The 26,794-nt window shown below is 41.9% G+C and overlaps 1 protein-coding gene across 1 annotated transcript; it reads right to left on the minus strand.

The window, feature by feature from the left end:
* On the minus strand, positions 1-26,658 carry LOC139274865 (thrombospondin type-1 domain-containing protein 1). Its single transcript, XM_070891571.1, has 4 exons — positions 26,487-26,658; positions 12,993-13,949; positions 7,688-7,846; positions 1-2,167 (listed from the first exon to the last, which is right to left on the minus strand). The coding sequence occupies exons 1-4, from the start codon at positions 26,554-26,556 to the stop codon at positions 633-635; spliced, it is 2,721 nt and encodes a 906-aa protein (XP_070747672.1). The 5' UTR covers positions 26,557-26,658; the 3' UTR covers positions 1-632.
* Positions 26,659-26,794: the final 136 nt, after the last annotated feature.

A 26,794-nucleotide genomic window follows, 5' to 3' on the forward strand; every position in this document is an offset into this window, starting at 1 on the left:
TTCTTTAAACAAAGGTCACCGTGTAGAAAAACAACTGCATATTTAAAATCTATAAACATAGCATAGACCACCGATGTGCACATATGCACAGAAATTCAACTAACAGCTTGCGCATTCAGAAGGTTATTTGAGTATGTAAAGTACCACTGTGCTTAGACATCAGTAGCACACCTGGTTGAGGCTATCCTCAGTAGCTGAACAGTTGTTTTCAGGAAAGTTTTTTTTAAATACTGCGGAAAATTTTCCTGGGCCTACATGGCTTGGCTCCGAACCCAATGTGGAAATAAGCCCACTTGTCCAAACAACTTTTTCCTAAAATTTAGCTCCCTCCATTGCAATGGTGCATCAAAAAACTGAGATCAGATTGTACCCCTATAGAACTCAAAGTTGGGGAATGTAAGGTCAACATAATGGGCAGACAGAAAGAAAATGGTGGGTTCTTGCCTCTGGAACCATTCTCTTTCTCAAGAGATCATGTGATTCATAGCCTAAGTACAAGCCTATGAAAACTGCCTCCTCACTCTTAACAAAATAAATTCACTTTTACAATCAGTAGTAATAGATGCTCTTGGATAAAGGCATGATGAACAATTATTTTACACTGAGGTAAAAAGTTTATTTTTTCAAGCTTCTCAGATCATCAGCTTTTCATTGCTTAAAGTACTAGTGTCCTCTTCATCCTCTTTCACATGTGAACTAAAATGTGCAGGCATATCAATTATCTGCTGCTCTGAAGCAGTTAACTCAAAACCAGAATTGTCGTACAGAAGAAAGTTTGGATCAGAGGGGAAACTTTGACACCGATCTTGTCTGTACTGATGACGGGGCAATGGATTGCTCTTTGGGTACCTCCAATTAGAATGTTTCTCAAAGTTGGGATCACTGACTTTAGTCGTTAATTTATATCGGTTAGTTGGTGTGCTCGACCTTCTTTTGCCTGTATAGGTTTCTAAGTTATTAACAACACCATTTGTTACTGGCTGATCACTTGCCAGCTCAGCTTTACCAGTCCGACCTCCAGTTTGACTATTTTTCACGTGATATTTTGAAGTCTCTGATGTGAATGCATTGCATTTCCGGACATGATGCTTTGCTGAGCTAGCATTATTAAATCTGGACTGAGTTGCAGTTTTGTCACCAGTGGATCTGTCAGTCACAGTTGCTGGCCTACAAAGAGCTCTTGAGTGTGATAGGGATGGAAGCTTCTGTGTGCAAGTGGTCATACTTCTTTCTCTGAAGAACTTACTGGTTTTGCATTCATTGAAGCTAGACGTTCTCCTAAAATTAGGATTCCTGCCATATCCCCTTTCGAGCATTTCTATCTCCGTTAACCTTTCACAGTGCCTGAACTTTCCTGGCCTAATTGGAAGCGTTTTATTATTTCCTTCACAGATAGGTACAGTGCTGCTTATTTGTGGCATTTGACACGATAGGAAATAGTCAGTAAATGGTTCTGGAAATGGTGCAATCATAAAATCCATTCTATGATCCGCTTTTTCTATTTGCTGTTTGTAGTAAGTCGATTTTTGATCCAAAAATGGAGATTTAATACGAAATCTGTTCATGTTACCTTCCGCATTGCTTTCCTTGTCCAAAGAGGGCGCTGTAATAATGCTGGATTCAGCTTCTGTTGTCGGGTCTCCTCCTTCACTGATGATTGTGTCATCTAGTGGGTGCTGTGTTACATGGTACACTTGAGTTGCTTCCGTTATCCCTTGCTTTTTCATTTCTTTCAATTGTTGATGCGCCAAACGGTATCCAAATATAGGAGGGATCAATGTCTGGGCACTCTGCGGTCCGAGGTTTTCCTCAGTTAGCGGGTCCTGATTTGGAATGAAATGCTGGCTCCTCCTGAACGTTAAAGGCAGACTCATGCTGTCTTCGATGTGAAGAGGGGGCACATTGTCAGTAAAAATGTCATGTTGGTGACTTAGGTCACGGAAGTTCCTTTCGCCCTCAGGGGTTTTCCTGGGGTTGTGTGGAGGCACTGAGCCCTGTCTTGTGGCAGTATTGCAATTCTGTGCCTTACTGGATAGTTTTGTCCGTATAGTGATAGCAATGGTGGCAATGATTATCACCAAACAGAGAGAAATACCTGTGATTGTCACTATGTTGCCTGTTTTATATGCTTCATTTTGAACTGTTCCAGGAGCTCCAGATTTCTGTTCTGTAACATGAAAGAAATTGAGCACATAAGTTTAAAAAAAAAAATACTTTTTAGGAACATAGCAACAGGAGTAGGCTATTCAGCCCCTCGAAGCCGTTCCACCATTCAATGAGATCATGGCTGACCTTAACTCCATCTACCCACCTTGGTTCCGTAGACCTTAATACCCTTACCGAACAAAAATCTCTCAATCTCAGTTTTGAAATTTTCAACTGACCTAATCTCAACAGATTTTTGTGGGTGAGAGTTCCAGATTCCCACGACCCGTTGTGTGAAGAATTGTTTCCTGACATCTCCCCTGTACGGCCTAACTCTCATTTTAAGGTTATGCCCCCCTTGTTCTGGATTCCCCACCACAGGAAAGCTTTTCTCCCTATCGACGCCATCAACATCTTTAAGCATCTGAAACAACTCAATTAAATCACCCCTTAATCTTCTATATGTGAGGAAATACAAAGCTATTTAATGAGTCCATGGCAGGATTTGATGTAATTGCTTATTTTGATTTAAAAATTTAATTAAAATCAAAAGATTTTCAGACAGTGCAGCTGCATGTGTTACCAAATATGATGAGCATATGAAATTCAATTTACCAAAACCGATTCTTTAATATGATTCTTTTTTTTCTTTCCTATTCTTTTACTCTCCCCCCACCCCCTTGCTAAAGTAAAAGAAAGATAATAAAGGTTATGAAAAAAGTACATGGAATTAGATTACAGTAGCTATGTCCAACGTGGACACCTTCAGCGCTGAAATGTCTTTGATTTCCTATTCCTTGTTATCGCATACCATACCAATAATGTCACCTCCCTAGCTAATTAAAATATTTAACTTGGCAACACATTCTAAGCCCTCTTCATCTTTCATTCATTGCACATTTCTGTAATGCAAGTAATGTTAAAAACTGCACATATCCACATTTACTGGGATTGTTCTCCTCAGAGCAGTGAAGGTTAAGAGGAGATTTAATAGAGGTGTTCAAAATTATGAGGATACAGATTTAAGATTATTGACAAAAGAACCAAGGGGAGTTGAGGATAAAAAGATTTACGCAATGAATTGTTATGATCTGGAATGCACTGCCTGAAAAGTTAGTGGAAGCATATTCAATAGTAATTTTCAAAAGGGAATTGGATATATATTTGAAAAGGAAAAATTTGCAGGACTGTGTGGAAAGAGCAGGGGAGTGGTACTAATTGGATCGCTTTTTCAACGAGTCAGCACAGACACGATGGGCCGAATGGCCTCCTTCTGTGCTATATGTTTCTTTTCGTATTCAAATAGTTTATTCCTTTTATTATTTTCAGTTTTTTATTTGTATTTTCTACCCTTCCTCTCCTGAACATGCTAACTTACACTGGGGCACAATTAATTTAGTGCCACTCTCCAGCAATGTCCCCGTTAAGTTGCCTGATATGCAGCGCTCTGGACGTCCCGTTCAGGCCACTCACCGGCTTTACAACTGAAATAACCGTGCGTGCGCGAGAAATTGAATGGGCCGTGCAACCCATTATAGGGGCCGCGCACGCAAAATAAAACTTAGCAGGAACATAAGAACATAAGAATTAGGAACAGGAGTAGGCCATCTAGCCCCTCGAGCCTGCCCTGCCATTCAATAAGATCATGGCTGATCTGGTCGTGGACTCAGCTCCACTTACCCGCCCTCTCCCCGTAACCCTTAATTCCCTTATTGGTTAAAAATCTATCTATCTTTGACTTGAAAACATTCAATGAGCTAGCCTCAACTGCTTCTTTGGGCAGAGAATTCCACAGATTCACAACCCTCCGGGAGAAGAAATTTTTTCTCAACTCGGTTTTAAATTGGCTCCTCCGTATTTTGAGGCTGTGCCCCCTAGTTCTAGTCTCCCCCACCAATGGAAACAACCTCTCTGCCTCTATCTTGTCTATCCCTTTCATGATTTTAAATGTTTCTATAAGATCACCCCTCATCCTTCTGAACTCCAAGGAGTAAAGACCCAGTCTACTCAATCTATCATCATAAGGTAACCCCCTCATTTCTGGAATCAGCCTAGTGAATCGTCTCTGTACTCCTTCCAAAGCTAGTATATCCTTCCTTAAGTAAGGTGACCAAAACTGCACGCAGTACTCCAGGTGCGGCCTCACCAATACCTTATACAGTTGCAGCAAGACCTCCCTGCTTTTGTACTCCATCCCTCTCGCAATGAAGGCCAACATTCCATTTGCCTTCCTGATTACCTGCTGCACCTGCAAACTAACCCCCTGGGATTCATGCACAAGGACCCCCAGGTCCCTTTGCACCACAGCATGTTGTAATTTCTCCCCATTCAAATAATATTCCCTTTTACTGTTTTTTTTCCCAAGGTGGATGACCTCACACTTTCCGACATTGTATTCCATCTGCCAAACCTTAGCCCACTCGCTTAACCTATCCAAATCTCCCTGCAGTCTCTCCGAGTCCTCTACACTACCCGCTTTTCCACTAATCTTAGTGTCATCTGCAAATTTTGTTGCACTACACTCTGTCCCCTCTTCCAGGTCATCTATGTATATTGTAAACAGTTGTGGTCCCAGCACTGATCCCTGTGGCACACCACTAACCACTGATTTCCAACCGGAAAAGGACCCATTTATCCCGACTCTCTGCTTTCTGTTCGCCAGCCAATTCTCGATCCATGCTAATACATTTCCTCTGACTCCGCGTACCTTTATCTTCTGCAGTAACCTTTTGTGTGGCACCTTATCGAATGCCTTTTGGAAATCTAAATACACCACATCCATCGGTACACCTCTATCCACCATGCTCGTTATATCCTCAAAGAATTCCAGTAAGTTAGTTAAACATGATTTCCCTTTCATGAATCCATGCTGCGTCTGCTTGATTGCACTATTCCTATCCAGATGTCCCGCTATTTCTTCCTTAATGATAGTTTCAAGCATTTTCCCCACTACAGATGTTAAACTAACCAGCCTATAGTTACCTGCCTTTTGCCTGCCCCCTTTTTTTTAAACAGAGGCGTTACATTAGCTGCTCTCCAATCTGCTGGTACCTCCCCAGAGTCCAGAGAATTTTGGTAGATTATAACGAATGCATCTGCTATATCTTCAGCCATCTCTTTTAATACCCTGGGATGCATTTCATCAGGTCCAGGGGACTTGTCTACCTTCAGTCCCATTAGCCTGTCCAGCACTACACCCCTAGTGATAGTGATTGTCTCAAGGTCCTCCCTTCCCACATTCCTGTGGCCTGCAAATTTTGGCATTGTTTTTGTGTCTTCCACTGTGAAGACTGAAGCAAAATAATTGTTTAAGGTCTCAGCCATTTCCACATTTCCCATTACTAAAGCCCCCTTCTCATCTTCTAAAGGACCAACATTTACTTTGGTCACTCTTTTCCGTTTTATATATCGGTAAAAGCTTTTACTATCTGTTTTTATGTTTTGCGCCAGTTTACTTTCGTAATCTATCTTTCCTTTCTTTATTGCTTTCTTAGTCATTCTTTGCTGTCGTTTAAAATTTTCCCAATCTTCTAGTTTCCCACTAACCTTGGCCACCTTATAAGCATTGGTTTTTAATTTGATACTCTCCTTTATATCCTTGGTTATCCACGGCTGGTTATCACTTCTCTTGCCGCCCTTCTTTTTCACTGGAATATATTTTTTTTGCGCATTATGAAAGAGCTCCTTAAAAGTCCTCCACTGTTCCTCAATTGTGCCACCGTTTAGTCCTTGTTTCCAGTCTACTTTAGCCAACTCTGCCCTCATCCCACTGTAGTCCCCTTTGTTTAAGCATAGTACCCTCGTTTCTGATACAACTTCCTCATCCTCAATCTGTATTACAAATTCAACCATATTGTGATCACTCATTCCGAGAGGATCTTTTACGAGGAGATCATTTATTTTTCCTGTCTCATTACACAGGACCAGATTCAAGATGGCTTGCTCCCTTGTAGGCTCTGTTACATACTGTTCTAAGAAACAGTCCCGTATGCATTCTATGAATTCCTCCTCCAGGCTACCCCCTGCGATTTGATTTGACCAGTCGATATGTAGGTTAAAATCCCCCATGACTACTGTCGTTCCTTTTTCACATGCCTCCATTATTCCCTTGATTATTGCCCGCCCCACCATGAAGTTATTATTTGGGGGCCTATAAACTACGCCGACCAGTGACTTTTTCCCCTTACTATCTCTAGTCTCCACCCACAATGATTCAACATTTTGTTCATTGGAGCCAATATCATCCCTCACAACTGCCCTGATATCATCCTTTATTAACAGAGCTACCCCACCTCCTTTCCCTTCTTGCCTATCTTTCTGAATCGTCAGATACCCCTGTATGTTTAATTCCCAGTCTTGGCCACCCTACAACCATGTTTCTGTAATGGTCACCAAATCATACCCATTTGTAATGATTTGTGCCGTCAACTCATTTACTTTATTTCGAATGCTGCGTGCATTTAGGTCGAGTGTTTTCATCCTCGTTTTTAAACCATGATTTTTAGTTTTTACCCCTCCTGCAGCCCTTTTATATTCAGTGGCCCTTTTTGTTTCTTGCCTTTGGTTTCTCTGCCCTCCATTTTTACTCATCTCTTTTCTGTTTTTGTCTCCTTTTTGTTTCCCTCTGTCTCCCTGTATTGGTTCCCATCCCTCTGCCATATTAGTTTAACTCCTCACCAACAGCACTAGCAAACACTCCCCCTAGGACATTGGTTCCGTTTCTGCCCAAGTGCAGACCGTCCAGTTTGTACTGGTCCCACCTCCACCAGAACCTGTTCCAATGCCCCACAAATTTGAATCCCTCCCTGTGCATTCCAGCACCTCACCCAGTAGCTTGCTGTGTGAAAAATAGCTGCCATATTTGCCTACATAATACAGTCACTGCACTTAAAAGTATATGTGAAGTGCTTTGAGATGTTAGAGTGATGTGATAAAGAACCATATAAGCCAGAGTATTACTTTCTACCCAAGAGAGCTCTCTATTTATCTTCAAAGTCAATTTTAAAAGCACTCACTGAAATCAATTATAATGCTCATTCTTTTCAAATAGCACTGGAAGCAAACCAGAGCAACCTCTTCATTTGTCATTTCAAACTTAGCCTCTGTACGATTATATTCCATCGTTAGATCCACCAACTTCTGTCCACAACAGCTTCTGTTTCCACGACACCTTCTGGTTTATCTCCCGTTCCTTTTCAATAGTTCAGTACCCCTTTGTTCTATAGCTCTTACTTTGGTCTCTAAAAAAACTATTAATTTCCAACTCTATTTAAAAAAAATGTATTCATTCATTCATGGGATGTAGGCGTCGCTGGCAAGGCCAGCATTTAACATTATCATCCTGCATAGTTCATTACCCAGGTTTATCGGTATTAGGTTCTCTATTGCAGTAGCGCATAGAGCAGTATCCTGCTCATCCATCTCCTCTACCATTATATAAATACAATGCATGTAAGTGAACAAGAAGAAGAGATAAGGCAAACTTTCGACAGCTTTGAATGTTTTCTGAGGTGGAACATGTATAGTTGATGAATTTACTTACCCGTGCAATCCACAAGTGAACACTGGGAAACGTCTTTCTCTTGCCCACTACAGCCAATTGCCCCCGAGTCAGATGCAACACATTGTCGGTACCTTTCACGCACTCCGTCACCGCAAGTGACACTACATGGACTCCAAGACAGCCAAACACTCCCTCTTTCTACAGACATCAGAAAATATTGTCATTTTACTTTTCTCTTTGTGCATATTAAAAGGAACATGTTTATTGACATTGAATGTTTTCTTTGTATCCTCCTGCCTAATATGTCTTGAAAATATTCATGTTTGAACACGTCTCTAAATATAATACTGCAACAGTTATTGGTTGAATAATTGGCCCATAATTTGCGGTCAACGGCAAAGCAAAAGCGCTCGCCACTGGCCCCGAAGAAAGCTGCCCACAAAGACCTCACAATCTCTGTGGTGAGAAGTTTGCATTTTCCCACATACAATTGAGGTCGGTGTAGTGTCGTGGGAATCCCATAGCCCGAGCTGCTGTGACATCAACAAGCTGCCTAAGCAGCCAATCACAATGCAGAATTCTCACAAACAGGAAACCAGGAAATGAACAAGTTGAGTTTACTCTGAATTTTAAAAAATGTTATAGAGAGCAAAACAAAGACTGGGGCTCTCACATGGGGGAAAGGCAAACCTGAAATAAATATGAACAAACTTTTAAAAAGTATTTTAAAAATAATTTTCATAAGTTTTAAAAATGTTTTCATTTTTATTAAAATGGAAAAATTTGACACCCCACAAATTAAAATTTTATTTAGGGCCATAACATTTGTTTAGCAGTCAATACGCTGTTAAAACCCTAGTTACACCTAAGCCAACAAGGTCTAACTTTTAATGGAGTATTTCATCATCATCATAGGCAGTCCCACGCCAAAAAAGGATGTGTTCACAGGTGTTTCAATGAAGAATCTAATATTCCAGATCCCAAACTACATGTTGAAGGGTGGAAGATGCCTGTGCGTGGATTTTTTTAACGTGTGTTGGCCGTTGCACACCAGCCACCACACGGGCTTGACAGAGCTAGGTCTTGGTCCAGTGGCAAGGATTACCCAAGACGACTGGATACCAGCTCTGCTGCACGGACATAGCGCGCACACATATCGCAGTGTGGGCTGACCCGTGGACCCTCGCCGCTTCTGAGCCCCAAACTCATGCATCTCCTGGGCCAGTGGAGTATTTAACAGTGATACAACTGCAGAAAAGTCCAAGTTTTTGTCAGTTTCACTGATTTCCCTGATTGCTGGCTATGGGTCGGGGTGGCGGGTGGCGGGGGGGGGGGGGGGACATAGCCAGTGTCAGTGCAGTGAATAACTAACCACAGCTTCAGGATTTCTGCATTAGGATGTACACGTGCAACATATGTGTTATGCTATACCACAGGATTTACAAAAAACCTTTATGTAACCCCCTCTTTCTCAAAAGGCCGAATGAGTAAATGCATCAGATGCCGAAGGTATGAGGTTCAATCCCTGGTTTGTGCTGAATTAATTGCAAAGCAACAATGAGAGCATGCTACAGACTTAGATTAAGGAGATGGAAAATTAGCCAGGGTTCTTATTCCTGTTGCAGTGACTCCTGCTGAAAGTACATATGCCTGGATAGTGAGTAACAACAGGACTGGCCTCAGGTGTGATACTCCTGTGATCAAATAACGCTCACTGTTCACACTCATACATAAAAAATGGTCGTTTGAATTAGGAATTCAAACTGTATCCAAATATAAATGATTGGTTTCAGAATTGAGAGAATAAAGAGAGAAAATCAAAGGGAGAAACGGAGGGGAAAAAAACAATCACGGTATGTTTTCACATTTTCTCAATGACTAGACCCATTTATCCAGTGAGTAGATGAATTATATAGACCAGGAAAGTCCAAAGTTTCCTTCTCAATCTGTGCTGAGTTCAACACAACTGGAGATGCTGCACTTGGCTTCTGTGCCTCTGGGTTAGGGAAGATAAAAGTAGTCAGGGCTTGTGCTCCTGTTCACTATCCAATGAGCCTTGCTGGATCAGTGTGTGTGTGTGTGCGTGCGGATGTGTGCGAGCATGTGTGAGTGTCTATGTGGATGTTGACTGAGGCAGGATTGAGTTTGGCTGAGCTGCTGCTACAGTTGAATAGCCTGCCAGCATTCACTGTCAATGTTCATGCAAGAATAATGACAGCTTAGGTAAGATGTTACAGTGCAATCCCACCTGCGGAACAGTACCACAGTTAATGTCTTCAGGAGAGGAGAGGGGAGAAAATTGATGAGAACTAATGAAAAAAGAGATACACTTACAATGTCATCAAGAGTATTGGTAAAGGCAGGTCACAAAACTATTTTTTTTTTTGAAAAAGTACAGAGCAGTACCAGTAGGAAACCTGAAACATCAGAAGACAAACATTGAAAAGGTTATTTTTTAATGCGATAAAAATGTACTGTTGAAATAACTGGAGCTATCTAACTGACCAGCAATTGAAACCTGTAGTGTTCCACATTTATATGTGGGTTAGACTACACTTTGGGGACTGCTGCTGTTTGACACAATTGAGTCTAAAAAGAGTAAGTGTAAGTAGTGTGGACTGCTTGGATTTATACAAACTAAACCAGCACCATGAAATGTAATGTGCGAGTTTGCTTGTGCGCAAATTGGCTGCCTACATTATTTCCTATATTATAACAGTGACTACACGGCAAAAGTACTTCACTGGCTGTAAAGCACTCTGAGACGTCTGGTGGTTGTGAATGGCACTATATATATCCAAGTCTTTCTTTCTTTTTTTCTTGCGTGCGTGCTGCATGAAGGTAATCATAACGCATTGTGCAATGACAGGAACACTGCCAAAACCTTGTGTGAAGCATTATCGGTGGCCTGCATATGTACATTTTGGTTCAATTTAGCATTCCCATGTCACACACTATTCTCTCACAAATCCAGTGGGCTAAGTACCTGTACCCAGCCTCTGCCAATACAGCTGTGGAACTGGTTGATCAGAAGGACACAAGAACAGCCTGGGGTGACCCGTCTTCCAATTTCCCATCCCTAGTTCTGGGAAAGTGCCACATCTCTGCCTATTACCGTTCCCTGAAACTCCTGATGTGATTCAGATCTCACTGTACGATCAATCATCAATGGCTAGCACGGCAACTTGGTGACCTAATAAACTGGACCAATGGGATGGGAGGAAGTGGGCCCTTTAAATCTTTCTTCCATTTATCAATTGGTTGACAGCAACTATTCTTTAAGTCAGTAGATTATTATTGACATCCATTAAGAACGGGACAGGAGCCAAAATAATCAATGGTGCCACGTGTGTGAACGCAACTGCATTTTCACAACTTCAGTAAGAGAAAAATATTGCATAATTGCAACATAATAATCTGTTAATACTGGATGCTGGTAACATGATCAAATCCATAATAACTGTGTGGAATTTAACAACATAACACAACACAACTTTTTTAAGGGTTGCAACAATGCAACTGCAGAAAATAACCTAGAAATGACTGCTGGCAATATTAACAGGTGAATGAGTTTGCATGACATTTTTATTGTCTTCTATTTTAATGCAAGCCTCTGCTAAAATAGCACACAAAGAAATGTCATGCCAATGTGTCAAGTGTTCATCCATTAATATCACCAACAGTAATATCCAGGTGTATACTGCAACAACATTAGGAAAGTCTAGTTAGAGTGGACGCTACAATTGGCTCAGCAATTGTAGGTTAAGAAGTGGAAAAATCGTCAGGACTGCACTTCTGCCATTATCCAGCTTTCCCTGCTGAGAGGTTTGTGTTTGTGGTATGTTGGGTGATGACAGGATCCTGCTGACACTTACTGTGTAACCTTACACATGAAGAATGGGCACTTGGGCAACACACTGGAGGACCCGTGGAACTGGTCCATAGAATCAGAGCCATCAGGAGAAAAAGAAAATTAACGAAAGAAGTGTAGCTACATATTTCTTTCAATTCTGATCAATACTGCTTTCTGTTCCTTTAAAACTCACTGTTTGTAAAGAACATTGCTTCAACTGCAATTCATGGATTGCAAAGAAAAAGCAGATCATTACTGCATCCTTTGAAGTTTTGTTAATATCGATATATGCGTTACCCATTATTTCTGGCGATATTACAGCTTCGAAGCACTTGAAATGGAGAATTAATTCGCAACTCATGATATATAAATGGCCTGGTATTTGCGGTGGTAATAACGGCAAGGCTGTCAATGCTCGGCTTTATTACTGGGTAAAACTGACAACAACTTCTGGCACCTGCACGTGTGCAGTTAAATGTGGAAATCTGTAGGTTGCTGTCAGAGATATCCTGCTCCTCCACAGGGTGTGCTGTTGCAGTCCTCGTGGATGCAGTCAAAAATAGAAATCACTGGTTTGCTGTGAACTTATACTATTCTCGCTGTAAGGACTAAATGAAAAAGTTAAACCTTCTCCAATCAGGAGTAACGGAGTTTTCTGCTGATTACTGCTAAACAACCTCTTTAGTCCTGAAAAAAATAATTTTACAAGTGTAGAGTTCCATTCCCTCAGAAAAACATTTTAAAAATTGCAGATTTAAAAACAATATTAAAGTATTTTTTTTAAAGTTTACATTCTGATATTTAAATTTCTACCTTAATCCCATGTGCATGTCCCAATCTTTATTTCATTTTCTGTACAATTAATAAAATGTGATTTATATGCCCTGCTTTTAACTTCCTATTTTGCCGTCTGTGAGAATTCCTCAATTAGATTGGCTGATCAGTCTGCCTACTGCCTGCCCTGTGGCTGGACGCCACAGGTTCCCTGTAGAAGGCGCCAAATTCAAATTGACACCAGAATAGAGGAAATCTACACTCTAGAGCCCGCGTAATCTTTGTGGGCAGCTTTTTTCGAGGTCAACAGCAAGTTCCATGCCTTCGACGTTGGCCGCAAAATCTGAGCCAATGTAACTATTCTTGGGAGGACAAACTATTCCAAACATTAACTTTGAAGTATATCAACATGGCAGTTTTTGTTTGAAATAGGTATTTCAACATTAATACTCTACATTTATCTCTTGTGGATAGTCACGGACCAGTTATTAAACCAATGTAGTTGTAATTATATGGTGGTTCATGGAATTGATAAATTAAATATATTACTTGTATACACAATCTATCAATGTTATATAAATTATTTAACATTTATCACGGTGCAGTATGTTCCCATATCCAGGCAATCGTCTTAATTTTTTGAGAAAAAACTTTTTTTTACGTGTTTCAATAAAGTACCAGAAGGAGAAATCCGAAAGCACTCGCAGTAATACGAACCTGCGTGTCTCTGAAGTGTGACACAATTTACAGCTTTGGTGGAAGTGTGGCTGTGATTCAGAATGCTAACATACTCGAAGCAGTAGTTATTTTTCCCAATGTCGAACACAGAGCAGTTAAATTCGGTCTTGTTATCCCTGGGGCGCAGCCACTTTTCAGCTACAAAATTCTCTCTTCTGAACGAAGCACCTTTCCGGATTTTATACACAGAAATCTTGCCTTGAGCACGGGAGCAAGGTGGTTTCACTAGACCAACCTCTGCAAACGACTCACATGTAGCCGTTCTCAAATGATCAACACGCAGTTTATACCCAACGATTTGGGCAAATACCAGCGGTCCTTTTGATGAGATCACTGAATTGGTACACGGAGATCTCAGCGAAATCTTTATGAATGCGTCTTGGCTTAAATCATTGCAATCAAACACCACCCACTGAGAATTGGACAACTCGATTTCTTTATTTATCGTTTTCTTTAACACTTTGTCGGTATTATAAGTTCCAGGTTCATTAAAATCAATCCTTTTAACATCCAGACGCAACGTCAACCTATTTACTTTCCAGGGGCATAAATACTCGTGAGTAAATACTTCGATGTGGAAGTTGCTCTGAGAGTCAGGGTCCCTTCCCACTTCAGTGTGAAAGACTGGCCATTCGACGTGCAATAAGTCAGTTGTCCACTGGGCGGTGCCATTGCTTGTGGAATCGGTGAGTCTAAACTCAAAGTTGCCAGCGTAATTGAAATGAAAGCACTCAAACTCCACGGAGCCCTGGGATAGGTTTCCAGGGATCCGTTTTGTGGCGACAGTTTGGTTTCTGCTAACGTCTACCAGAGACACAGTTAAATTTTGTGCGCTTGTGTTGTTCAGTCCTATGAAGTCAACATGAACAGTCTGGTTACTCATGGCCACATGCCAAGGTTGTCTTGAAAGTCGATATTGGACTTCGGCAGAAACAGCTACAATAAAAGAGAGCATATTACATTTAGACTTATTTCACAAAACGTTTGCTTTTATACTGCCAGCTTGCAAGTGTAGTGGTTTTGGATGTACATTAGTCAGAAAACCAGTTCAACGGCACTGAGATGATTTTTGCATTGCCCCCACTTTAGGGCTTGTCACACCATAAGAACATAAGAAATAGGAACAGGAGTAGGCCATACGGCCCCTCGAGCCTGCTCCACCATACAATAAGATCATGGCTGATCTAATGCCTTGTTCTTGGCACTGTGGTCAGGGCAAAGGGGATTCAAAGGGGACATTTTAGGAAAGGTCACCAAAGAGTTGGAAACTTATTCAAGGACCTTGGAGAAGAAAAATAGGTCAGATATCGGTCAGTAGTTGTAAAGGATGGAGGGGATGAGGTTAGTTTTGTGAGGAGGGAGGTGATGACACTGCTCAAGCAAGGAGAGCCATTTATGTCAGCAAGCATTGGGCCAAGGAGAGGTTCAGGAGCTGGGTCAGGAGAGGACTGAGGGAACAGGGTGTCATGGAAAAGATGAGCCTGGTGAGGGCTGTGGGGGAAAGGGGAGAATTGGGAGAGCAATTTAGGGGAGGCCTGAGATAGTGCAGAAGTTGGAGGGGCAGGAGAGGAGATGACAGCTAAGGTAGCTGTGTGAAAGGTCTAAATAGTAAGGACAAAGAAGTCTATAAACTCCTTGTGCTTCACATTGGAGGTGAGGATGAAAGGTGTGGGTAATGAATCAATAAACGCAGTCTGACATTGAGAAGGCTTCTTCAGCAGCACTCCCAAACCTGCAAACTCTACCACTTGGAAGGATCAGGGCAGCAGGCACATGGGAACACCATCACCTACAAGTTCCCCTGCAAGTCACACACCATCCTGACTTGGAAATATATTGCTGTTCCTTCATCGTTGCTGGGTCAAAATCCTGGAACACCCTCCCTAACAACACTGTGGGCGTACCTTCACCACAAGGACTGCAGCGGTTCAAGAAGGTGGCTCACCCCCACCTTCTTAAGGACATGGCTTGAGCAGTGGTGCAGCAGGGAGGGATTCAAATTCCTGGGGCATTGGAATCAGTTCTGGGGGAGGTGGGACCAGTACAAACCAGACGGTCGGCATCTAGGCAGGACTGGAACCAATGTCCAAGGGGGAGCGTTTGCCAGTGCTGTTGGGGAGGAGTTAAACTAATATGGCAGGGGGATGGGAACCAATGCAGGGAGACAGAGGGAAACAAAATGGAGACAGAAGCAAAAGACAGAAAGGAGATGAGTAAAAGTGGAGGGCAGAGAAACCCAAGGCAAAAAACAAAAAGGGCCACTGTACAGCAAAATTCTAAAGGGTCAAAGTTTAATAAAAAAGGCAAGCCTGAAAGCTCGGTGTCTCAATGCGAGGAGTATTCGGAACCCAAGAGAGGGCTCTGAGCTAGTTAGACTGGGTGAGAGCTCAGATGAACAGGACCCCAAGAAAGAATGCAAAAGGCAGGAGGTAACAGAGCAGAGTAGCACTGGGGTAAGTGTAAACCACAAGGTGATAGGAAGGGACAATATGTATGAATATAAAGGGGCTGCAGAAGGGGTCAAAACTAAAAATCATGGTTTAAAAACTAGTATTAAAACACTCTACCTAAATGCATGCAGCATTCGAAATAAAGTAAATGAGTTGACGGCACAAATCATTACAAATGGGTATGATTTGGTGGCCATTATAGAAACGTGGTTGCAGGGTGGCCAAGACGAGGAATTAAAAATACAGGGGTATCTGACAATTCGGAAAGATAGACAAGAAGGGAAAGGAGGTGGGGTAGCTCTGTTAATAAAGGATGATATCAGGGCAGTTGCGAGAGATGATATTGGCTCTAATGAACAAAATGTTGAATCATTGTGGGTGGAGATTAGAGATAGTAAGGGGAAAAAGTCACTGGTGGGTGTAGTTTATAGGCCCCCAATTAATAACTTCACGGTGGGGCGGACAATAATCAAGGGAATAATGGAGGCATGTGAAAAAGGAACAGCAGTAATCATGGGGGATTTTAACCGACATATCGATTGGCCAAATCAAATCGCACAGGGTAGCCTCGAGGAGGAATTCATAGAATGCATACGGGATTGTTTCTTAGAACAGTATGTTACAGAACCTACAAGGGAGCAAGCTATCTTAGATCTGGTCCTGTTTAATGAGACAGGAATAATAAACGATCTCCTAGTAAAAGATCCTCTCGGAATGAGTGATCACAGTATGGTTGAATTTGTAATACAGATTGAGGTTGAGGAAGTAGTGTCTCAAACGAGCGTACTATGCTTAAACAAAGGGGACTACAGTGGGATGAGGGCAGAGTTGGCTAAAGTAGACTGGGAACACAGACTAAACGGTGGCACAATTGAGGAACAGTGGAGGACTTTTAAGGAGCTCTTTCATAGTGCTCAACAAAAATATATTCCAGTGAAAAAGAAGGGCGGTAAGAGAAGGGAAAACCAGCCGTGGATAACCAAGGAAATAAAGGAGAGTATCAAATTAAAAACCAATGCGTAAAAGGTGGCCAAGGTTAGTGGGAAACTAGAAGATTGGGAAAACTTTAAACGACAGCAAAGAATGACTAAGAAAGCAATAAAGAAAGGAAAGATAGATTACGAACGTAAACTTGCGCAAAACATAAAAACAGATAGTAAAAGCTTTTATCGATATATAAAACGGAAAAGAGTGACTAAAGTAAATGTTGGTCCCTTAGAAGATGAGAAGGGGGATTTAATAATGGGAAACGTGGAAATGGCTGAGAACTTAAACAATTATTTTGCGTCGGTCTTCACAGTGGAAGACACAAAAACCATGTCAAAAATTGCTGGTCACAGGAATGTGGGAAGGGATGACCTTGAGATAATCACTATCACTCGGGGGGTAGTGCTGGACAGGCTAATGGGACTCAAGGTCGACAAGTCCCCTGGTCCTGATGAAATGCATCCCAGGGTATTAAAAGAGATGGCGGAAGTTATAGCTGATGCATTCGTTATAATCTACCAAAATTCTCTGGACTTTGGGAGGTACCAGCGGATTGGAAAGCAGCTCATATAACGCCTCTGTTTAAAAAAGGGGGCAGACAAAAGGCAGGTAACTATAGGCCAGTTAGTTTAACATCTGTAGTGGGGAAAATGCTTGAAGCTATCATTAAGGAAGAAATAGCGGGACATCTAGATAGGAATAGTGCAATCAAGCAGACGCAACATGGATTCATGAAGGGGAAATCATGTTTAACTAATTTACTGGAATTCTTTGAGGATATAACGAGCATGGTGGATAGAGGTGTACCGATGGATATGGTGTATTTAGATTTTCAAAAGGCATTCGATAAGGTGCCACACAAAAGGTTACTGCAGAAGTTAAAGGTACGCGGAGTCAGAGGAAATGTATTAGCATGGATCGAGAATTGGCTGGCTAACAGAAAGCAGAGAGTCGGGATAAATGGCTCCTTTTCAGGTTGGAAATCGGTGGTTAGTGGAGTGCTACAGGGATCAGTGCTGGGACCACAACTGTTTACAATATACATAGATGACCTGGAAGAGGGAACAGAGTGTAGTGTAACAAAATTTGCAGATGACACAAAGATTAGTGGGAAAGCAGGTTGTGTAGAGGACACAGAGGCTGCAAAGGGATTTAGATAGATTAAGCGAATGGGCTAAGGTTTGGCAGATGAAATACAATGTCGGAAAATGTGAGGTCATCCACCTTGGAAAAAAAACAGTAAAAGGGAATATTATTTGAATGGGGAGAAATTACAACATGCTGCGGTGCAGAGGGACCTGGGGGCCCTTGTGCATGAATCCCAAAAAGTTAGTTTGCAGGTGCAGCAGGTAATCAGGAAGGGAAATGGAATGTTGGCCTTCATTGCGAGAGGGATGGAGTACAAAAGCAGGGAGGTTGCTGCAACTGTATAAGGTATTGGTGAGGCCGCACCTGGAGTACTGCGTGCAGTTTTGGTCACCTTACTTAAGGAAGGATATACTAGCTTTGGAAGGAGTACAGAGCCGATTCACTAGGCTGATTCCAGAAATGAGGGGGTTACCTTATGATGATAGATTGAGTAGACTGGGTCTTTACTCGTTGGAGTTCAGAAGGATGAGGGGTGATCTTATAGAAACATTTAAAATAATGAAAGGGATAGACAAGATAGAGGCAGAGAGGTTGTTTCCACTGGTCGGGGAGACTAGAACTAGGGGGCACAGCCTCAAAATACGGGGGAGCCAATTTAAAACCGAGTTGAGAAGGAATGTTTTTCCCAGAGGGTTGTGAATCTGTGGAATTCTCCGTCCAAGGAGGCAGTTGAGGCTAGCTCATTGAATGTATTCAAATCACAGATAGATAGATTTTTAACCAATAAGGGAATTAAGGGTTATGGGGAGCGGGCGGGTAAGTGGAGCTGAGTCCACAGCCAGATCAGCCATGAACTTGTTGAATGGCGGAGCAGGCTCGAGGGGTGAGATAGCCTACTCCTGTTCCTAATTCTTATGTTCTTATGTTCTTATGTATGTAATTAGGGATGGGCAATAAATGCTGGCCTTGCCAGCGATGCCCACATCCCAGCAACGAATAATAACAAAGTGTAGGATTCTCCGCATGCACCAAGATGATCCTAGCATAGTAGAGGTAGCCATGAAGATGTAGCAGTCCTTTAGGTGCTCAAGCTGGAGTTGATGGTGGATGATGAGGCTGTGTGTGTGTGATGTGAAACAGTGTAACAGAGGGACTGGTGGAAGCTAGGGAGATTGAGAGACTTCGAGGTGATGAAGATGTTAGTCAGAATTATGAAAGCTGTTGAGAAACCACAAGCAACAGCAGGAGTGGCAAAGAAGATGGAATTTGGAATTGGAGAGTTTACTAATGAGAGATCTAGAATTAAGGTCTTTCAGAAGCAGAGTGGGGTTAATGAATGGCGAGATGGGCAGAGGGGGCAGAGAGAGAGAGGAGGCATTGATTGAAGATGACCATATCACTGATAGAGACCTCAGAGGCCCCAAATGATAACAAGGAGTGAGCGAGGTTGTGAGTGGAGGAGGTTGCATAGAAACATAGAAAATAGGAGCAGGAGTAGGCCATTCGGCCCTTCGAGCCTGCCATTCAATGAGTTCATGGCTGAACATGCAACTTCAGTACCCCATTCCTGCTTTCTCACCATACCCCTTGATTCCCCTAGTAGTAAGGACTACATCTAACTCCTTTTTGAATATATTTAGTGAAATGGCCTCAATAACTTTCTGTGGTAGAGAATTCCACAGGTTCACCACTCTCTAGGTGAAGAAGTTTCTCCTCATCTCGGTCCTAAATGGCTTACCCCTTATCCTTAGACTGTGACCCCTGGTTCTGGACTTCCCCAACATTGGGAACATTCTTCCTGCATCTCACCTGTCTAAACCTGTGAGAATTTTAAACATTTCTATGAGATGCCCTCTCATTCTTCTGAACTCCAGTGAATACAAGCCCAGTTGATCCAGTATTTCTTGATATGTCAGTCCCGCCATCCCGGGAATCAGTCTGGTGAACCTTCGCTGCACTCCCTCAATAACAAGAATGTCCTTCCTCAAGTTAGGAGACCAAAACTGTACACAATACTCCAGGTGTGGCCTCACCAAGGCCCTGTACAACTGTAGTAACACCTCCTTGCCCCTGTACTCAAATCCATTTGCTATGAAGGCCAACATGCCATTTGCTTTCTTAACCGCCTGCTGTACCTGCATGCCAACCTTCAATGACTGATGTACCATGACACCCAGGTCTCGTTGCACCTCCCCTTTTCCCAATCTGTCACCATTCAGATAATAGTCTGTCTCTCTGTTTTTACCACCAAAGTGGATAACCTCACATTTATCCACATTATACTTCATCTGCCATGCACCTAACCTATCCAAGTCATGCTGCAGCCTCATAGCATCCTCCTCGCAGCTCACACTGCCACCCAACTTAGTGTCATCCGCAAATTTGGAGATACTACATTTAATCCCCTTGTCTAAATCATTAATGTACAGTGTAAACAGCTGGGGCCCCAGTACAGAACCTTGCGGTACCCCACTAGCCACTGCCTGCCATTCTGAAAAGTACCCATTTACTCCTACTCTTTGCTTCCTGTCTGCCAACCAGTTCTCAATCCACATCAGCACACTACCCCAATCCCACGTGCTTTAACTTTGCACATTAATCTCTTGTGTGGGACCTTGTCAAAAGCCTTCTGAAAGTACAAATACACCACATAAACTGGTTCTCTCTTGTCCACTCTACTGGAAACATCCTCAAAAAATTCCAGAAGGTTTGTCAAGCATGATTTCCCTTTAACAAATCCATGCTGACTTGGACCTATCATGTCACCTCTTTCCAAATGCGCTGCTATGATATCCTTAATAATTGATTCCATCATTTTACCCACTACCGATGTCAGGCTGACCGGTCTATAATTCCCTGTTTTCTCTCTCCCTCCTTTTTTAAAAAGTGGGGTTACATTGGCTACCCTCCACTCCATAGGAACTGATCCAGAGTCTATGGAATGTTGGAAAATGACTGTCAATGCATCCGCTATTTCCAAGGCCATCTCCTTAAGTACTCTGGGATGCAGTCCATCAGGTCCTGGGGATTTATCGGCCTTCAATCCCATCAATATCCCCAACACAATTTCCCGACTAATAAGGATTTCCCTCAGTTCCTCCTTCTTACTAGACCCTCTGACCCCTTTTATATCCGGAAGGTTGTTTGTGTCCTCCTGAGTGAATACCGAACCAAAGTACTTGTTCAATTGTTCTGCCCTTTCTTTGTTCCCAGTTATGACTTCCCCTGTTTCTGACTGCAGGGGACCTACGTTTGTCTTTACTAACCTTTTTCTCTTTACCTATCAATAGAAGTTTTTGCAGTCTGTCTTAATATTCCCTGCAAGCTTCCTCTCGTACTCTATTTTCCCTGCCCTTATCAAACCCTTTGTCCTCCTCTGCTGAGTTCTAAATTTCTCCCAGTCCCCAGGTTCGCTGCTATTTCTGGCCAATTTGTATGCCACTTCCTTGGCTTTAATACCATCCCTGATTTCCCTTGATAGCCACAGTTGAGCCACCTTCCCTTTTTTATTTTTACGCCAGACAGGGATGTACAATTGTTGTAGTTCATCCATGCGGTCTCTAAATGTCTGCCATTGCCCATCCACAGTCAACCCCTTAAGTATCATTCGCCAATCTATCCTAGCCAATTCACGCCTCATACCTTCAAAGTTACCCTTCTTTAAGTTCTGGACAATGGGCTGTGAATTAACTGTTTCATTCTCCATCCTAATGTAGAATTCCACCATATTATGGTCACTCTTCCCCAAGGGGCCTCGCACAACGAGATTGCTAATTAACCCTCTCTCATTACACAACACCCAGTCTAAGATGGCCTCCCCCCTAGTTGGTTCCTCGACATATTGGTCTAGAACACCATCCCTTATGCACTCCAGGAAATCCTCCTCCACCGTATTGCTTCCAGCTTGGTTAGCCCAATCTATATGCAAATTAAAGTCACCCATGATAACTGCTGCACCTTTATTGCATGCACCCCTAATTTCCTGTTTGATGCCCTCCCCAACATCACTACTACTGTTTGGAGGTCTGTACACAACTCCCACTAACGTTTTTTGCCCTTTGTTGTTCTGCAGCTCTACCCATATAGATTCTACATCATCCAACCTAATGTCCTTCCTAACTATTGCATTAATCTCCTCTTTAACCAGCAATGCTACCCCTCCTCCTTTTCCTTTTATTTTATCCTTCCTGAATGTTGAATACCCTTGGATGTTGAGTTCCCAGCCCTGATCATCCTGGAGCCACGTCTCTGTAATCCCAATCACATCATATCTGTTATCATCTATTTGCACAGTTAATTCATCCACCTTATTACGGATACTCCTTGCATTAAGACACAAAAGCCTTCAGGCTTGTTTTTTTAACACCCTTTGTCCTTTTAGAATTATGATGTAGTGTGGCCCTTTTTGTTTCTTGCCTTTGTTTACTCAGCCTTCCACTATTGCTTTTTACCTGACTACCATCTGTTTCTGACTCCATATTACTTCACCCTGTCTTGCTGCATAGGTTCCCATCCCCCTGCCATATTAGTTTAAACACTCCCAAACTGCATTAGCAAAGATTACCCCTAGGACATCAGTTCCAGTCCTGCCCAAGTGCAGACTGTCCCTTTTGTACAGGTCCCACTTCCCCCAGAACTGGTTCCAATGTCCCAGGAATTTGAATCCCTCCCTCTTGCACCACTGCTCAAGCCACATATTTATTCTAACTATCCTGCTCCCTCTACTCTGATTAGCACGGGGCACTGGTTGCAATCCAAAGATTACTACCTTTGAGGTCCTACTTTTTATTTTAACTCCTAGCTCCCTAAATTCAGCTTGTAGGACCTCTTCCCACTTTTTACCTATATCGTTGGTACCTACATGTAAGGTGAAGTTGAGTGTGGACAAAAGGCAGAGAAGTCAAATGAGAGGGAGGGATAACTGAGTTGAGGTGAAGGTTGAAGTGATCAAGGATGATCAGTTTTATGAGCAGATAATTTCCTATTTTCAGTTACAGCCAAAAGAAAAAATGTGACCATTTGAACCCTACCTCATAATGAAAATGAAAGTATTATATGTGAGCCACTCCCACATTGTACAGTCTCAGATCTGTCATTTCAATAACCAAAACTGTGAAATTCTTTGAAATTCTGTACCTGTATATCACTTTCCACCGTATAAAATATATCTCATATTCTAAGATCTTTGTACAATCTACAATATATAAAAGTCAACTAATAGCATGGAAGAACATAGAACTGATTCTATACATTACTAACTAATATGTAATTATGACCATGAAGCTTGTTGTTCAATGGAAATCAAATACATCACTGAGTAAGCCAGTATCGGCAGTTTTCTATACACATTTGATTCAAATTTAGTAATTGTGATTCTGGTTTTGGAATCTAAACAAAACAACTCAAGGTACTCTAGAAAGGAATGTTATGGGAATAAACTCTGAATCAAGGGAGGGAGGTGACTGGAAGCTAGTTTGTAAAGGTAGGTGCTGAGGAGGATTCTAAAGTAGGACAGAGAGGAGGAGGGAATTAGGGAAGGAGTTCCAGATAGGAAGACTGATGTGACTGAAAGCACGGACACCAATGATGGGGTGAAGGGAAGGGGAGATACACAAGAGACTGGTGTTGGGGGATCAACAGGTACAGGAAGAGAATTATGGCTGGAGGAGGTTACAGAGGTAAGGAAGTAAAAAACCACGAAGAGATTTGAAGATGAAAACAAGGGATTTAAATTTAATGTACTGCTGGTTGATGAGGCCGTATAGGTCAATGAGAATGGGGGTATTGGGCAAGCAGAACTTAGTGCAGGACAGGAAAAAATATGGTTGTATTTTGGACAAAGTGGAGTCTGTGGAGTGTGGACAATAGAAGATCAGAGAAGATAATATTGGAGTAATTGAGTCTGGAGGCGACAGAAGTACCAATCAGAGTTCTGGCACTGACACACTAATTTATTGTCATGTTTAGTTATGTTAACTAGCTAGATAATAGGGAGAGAAAATGTAATTTAACTGAGCTGAGTTTACATCTGGTGTGTCAACTATATTAATGACTTCGGTGAAGGGACCGAGTGTAATGTATCCAAGTTTGCTGGTGATACAAGGCTAGATGGGAAAGTAAGCTGTGAGGAGGACACCAAGAGCCTGCAAAGGGATATAGACAAGCTAAGTGAGTGGGCAATAAAGTGGCAGATGGAGTATAATGTGGGGAAATGTGAGGTTATTCACTTTGGTAGGAAGAATAGAAAAACAGAATATTTTTTTTAATGGTAAGAAACTATTAAATGTTGGTGTTCAGAGAGATTTAGGTGTCCTCGGACAGGAAAGTTTGCATGCCGGTACAGCAAGCAATTAGGAAGGCAAATGGCATGTTGGCATTTATTGCAAGGAGGTTGGAGTACAACAGGGAGTATTGTTGCAATTGTACAGGGATTTGTTGAGATCACACCTGGAGTACTGTGCACAGTTTTGTTCTCCTTATCTGAGGAAGGATATACCTACCTTAGAGGCAGTGCAACGAAAGTTCACTCGATTGATTCCTGGGATGAGAGGGCTGTCCTCTGAGGAGAGAGTGAATAGATTGGGCCTATACTCTCTGGAGTTTAGAAGAATGAGAGGTGATCTCATTCAAGCATATAAGATTCCGAAGGGGATTGACTGGATAGATGCTGGGAGGTTGTTTCCCCTGGCTGGAGAGTCTTGAACTAGGGGGCAAAGTCTCAGGATAAGGGGTCGGCCTTTTATGACAGAAATGAGGAGGAATTTCTTCACTCAAAGGTTTGTGAATCTCTGGAATTCTCTATCCCAAAGGGCTGTGGATGCTCAGTCGTGAGTATATTCAAGGTTGAGATTGATATTTTTGGACTCTAAGCGACTCAAGGGATATGGGGATCAGAAGGGAAAGTGGTTTTGAGGTTGAAGATCAGCCTTGATCTTATTGAATAGCGGAGCTGGCTCGATGGCCTGCTCCTGCTCCTACTTCTTATGTACTTGTGAATACATTACTATAAGAGAAACTTTGCAGTTTTCAAACAGGCGGCTGCTTAATAAAAAATATTTCACACACTCTAAAATGATTTCAGGGTCACTTTGAATCATAATAATGTGTATTAAATATTTTTAATAATCATTTGTTCAATTATTCAGTTGCCAAAATGACTAATTCAATCGTTCATTTTATGAAACCACATAAAACAATGCATTACTGCAACAAACGATTAAGGATGATGCAAAGCAATGTATTCTGCATGACTTATTTTCCTGAAACTCCTCAAAACTATGTCTGTATGGGCCTAAAGTATCTGTTAAATCAGTTGAATACAGGGTTTGCTTTCCAAAGAACACAAGCATAAAGTTACATAAAGCAGCTTGATATAGTAAAATATCACTACATTGTCAATTCATTTTGCAATTGTATTTTATCATGATTTCCAATATTAGAAAGGAATTTAATGAATGCACCATTAGTATCCCATATTAGCCATTTTATTGGTGGACAGGCTGCAGTGCAGGTGCAGCGAGAGAGCTGCAGGTTACAGTGGCCACATCAGAAGCGCTGAGAATCTGATTTCTCTGACATGCATTTTTTTTAAATGGAAGTTTAGAAATCCAAAATCTTACTCTGAATTTGACTTTTATTATCAAATGTGAAATCTTTAGAATGACATGGTGATGTATTTCGGACAGAAGATTGTTGGTCCATTGACCGATTATTCCTTTACTGCACGAGACATTTCTAGATTATTTTCATGACCAGGAGTCCCGGAAAATTATCCATTTCCTATTTAAAAAGCCCTTAAAGTTTTCTGTTCGACCAGCCGGGAACATTCACTTCATTTTCTATTAGAATATTTTAAAAACTGATTTTTAATTCCAATTTTAATTCTACCTTTTAAAAAGGACCAAAACTTCAATTTGTTCCAAAAGTGCGGCATCCATAAAGCATTTAAGTTGATCTTAAATTGGGGTTGCTGCAATAATGTACTTACTTTGTGCTCATTTGCTTTTAACTTGAAACCAATTATCCGTCTATGAGATTAGCCTATATACGACACCCTTAGCCCACAGCAGCTATACAGAATATGGGCAGCTAAGAATACAGTGTTAAGAAGCGATGACGTGATGAGAATGAATGGGATTTCCTTCTTTCACACTGTATTTTAAACTTTGTGAAAGCTGTCTATAATAAAGCGGCTGTTGGAATAACTAAACCAACGTTTCCCAATTGTTAGTCACACAACAGATACAATATATTGGCTGGCTACCTGCAAACATTGCAGCACAATGGGAATTAAAATCGCTACTCTCGTAAGGCAACATTCTAGCCTTGCTCGAATATCGTCTTAGCCACTTTGCTTCAAATTCTTTATATACTGTCGAATAGAAAAGGTGTGATTAGAGACTAGAGAGGATACAGAGGAGATTCATCAGGATGTTGCCAGGACTGGAGAATTTAACTATGAGGAAAGATTGGATAGGCTGGGGTTGTTTTCTTTGGAACAGAGGCGGCTGAGGGGAGACTTGAGTGAGATGTATAAAATTATGAGGGGATAGAGTGGGTAGAAAGGACCTATTTCCCTTAGCAGAGGGGTCAATTACCAGGGGGCATGGATTTAAAGTAATTGTTAGAAGGTTTAGAGGGGATTTGAGGAAAACATTTTTCACTCAGAGGGTGGTGGCGGTCTGGAACTCACTGTCTGAAAGGATGGTAGAGGCAGAAACCCTCACAGCATTTAAAAAGTACTTGGGTATGCACTTGAAGTGCCCAAGGCTAAGGACCAAGAGCTGGAAAGTGGGATTAGGCTGGAGAGCTCTTTATCGGCAGGCACGGACACGATGGGCCGAATGGCTTCCTTCTGTGCTGTAAATGTCTATGATTCTATGATATTGAGACTGTTGATGGAAGGGGGATATTGATGTGACCCTTGCTTGGATCGTGTTGCACTCACCATATCCACACAGTGCCAGCACCAGCACATGTGCAAAACCAGAGACACTTCGGGTCAGAGGTTGTTTCATTCCGAACACTGGTTGGTGAACTCGGCTTCTCCTCGCTCTTCATGTCTTTTCTCATACTCAAAGCCTCATGATTATTGCAATATTATCCGTTCCACACAAACACAACCCTGAGGAAATCACAACCGGACAAAATGCAGATCTTAAACAAAATCGATGTAAACATACCATAATAACTAAATAGAAGTGTAAATAACAAATGTAATATAAACTACTTCAAAGGTGCTGCCAATCTCTCACG

This window comes from Pristiophorus japonicus, chromosome 10, assembly GCF_044704955.1.
Source record: "Pristiophorus japonicus isolate sPriJap1 chromosome 10, sPriJap1.hap1, whole genome shotgun sequence".
In the NCBI taxonomy this organism is placed as follows: domain Eukaryota; kingdom Metazoa; phylum Chordata; class Chondrichthyes; family Pristiophoridae; genus Pristiophorus; species Pristiophorus japonicus.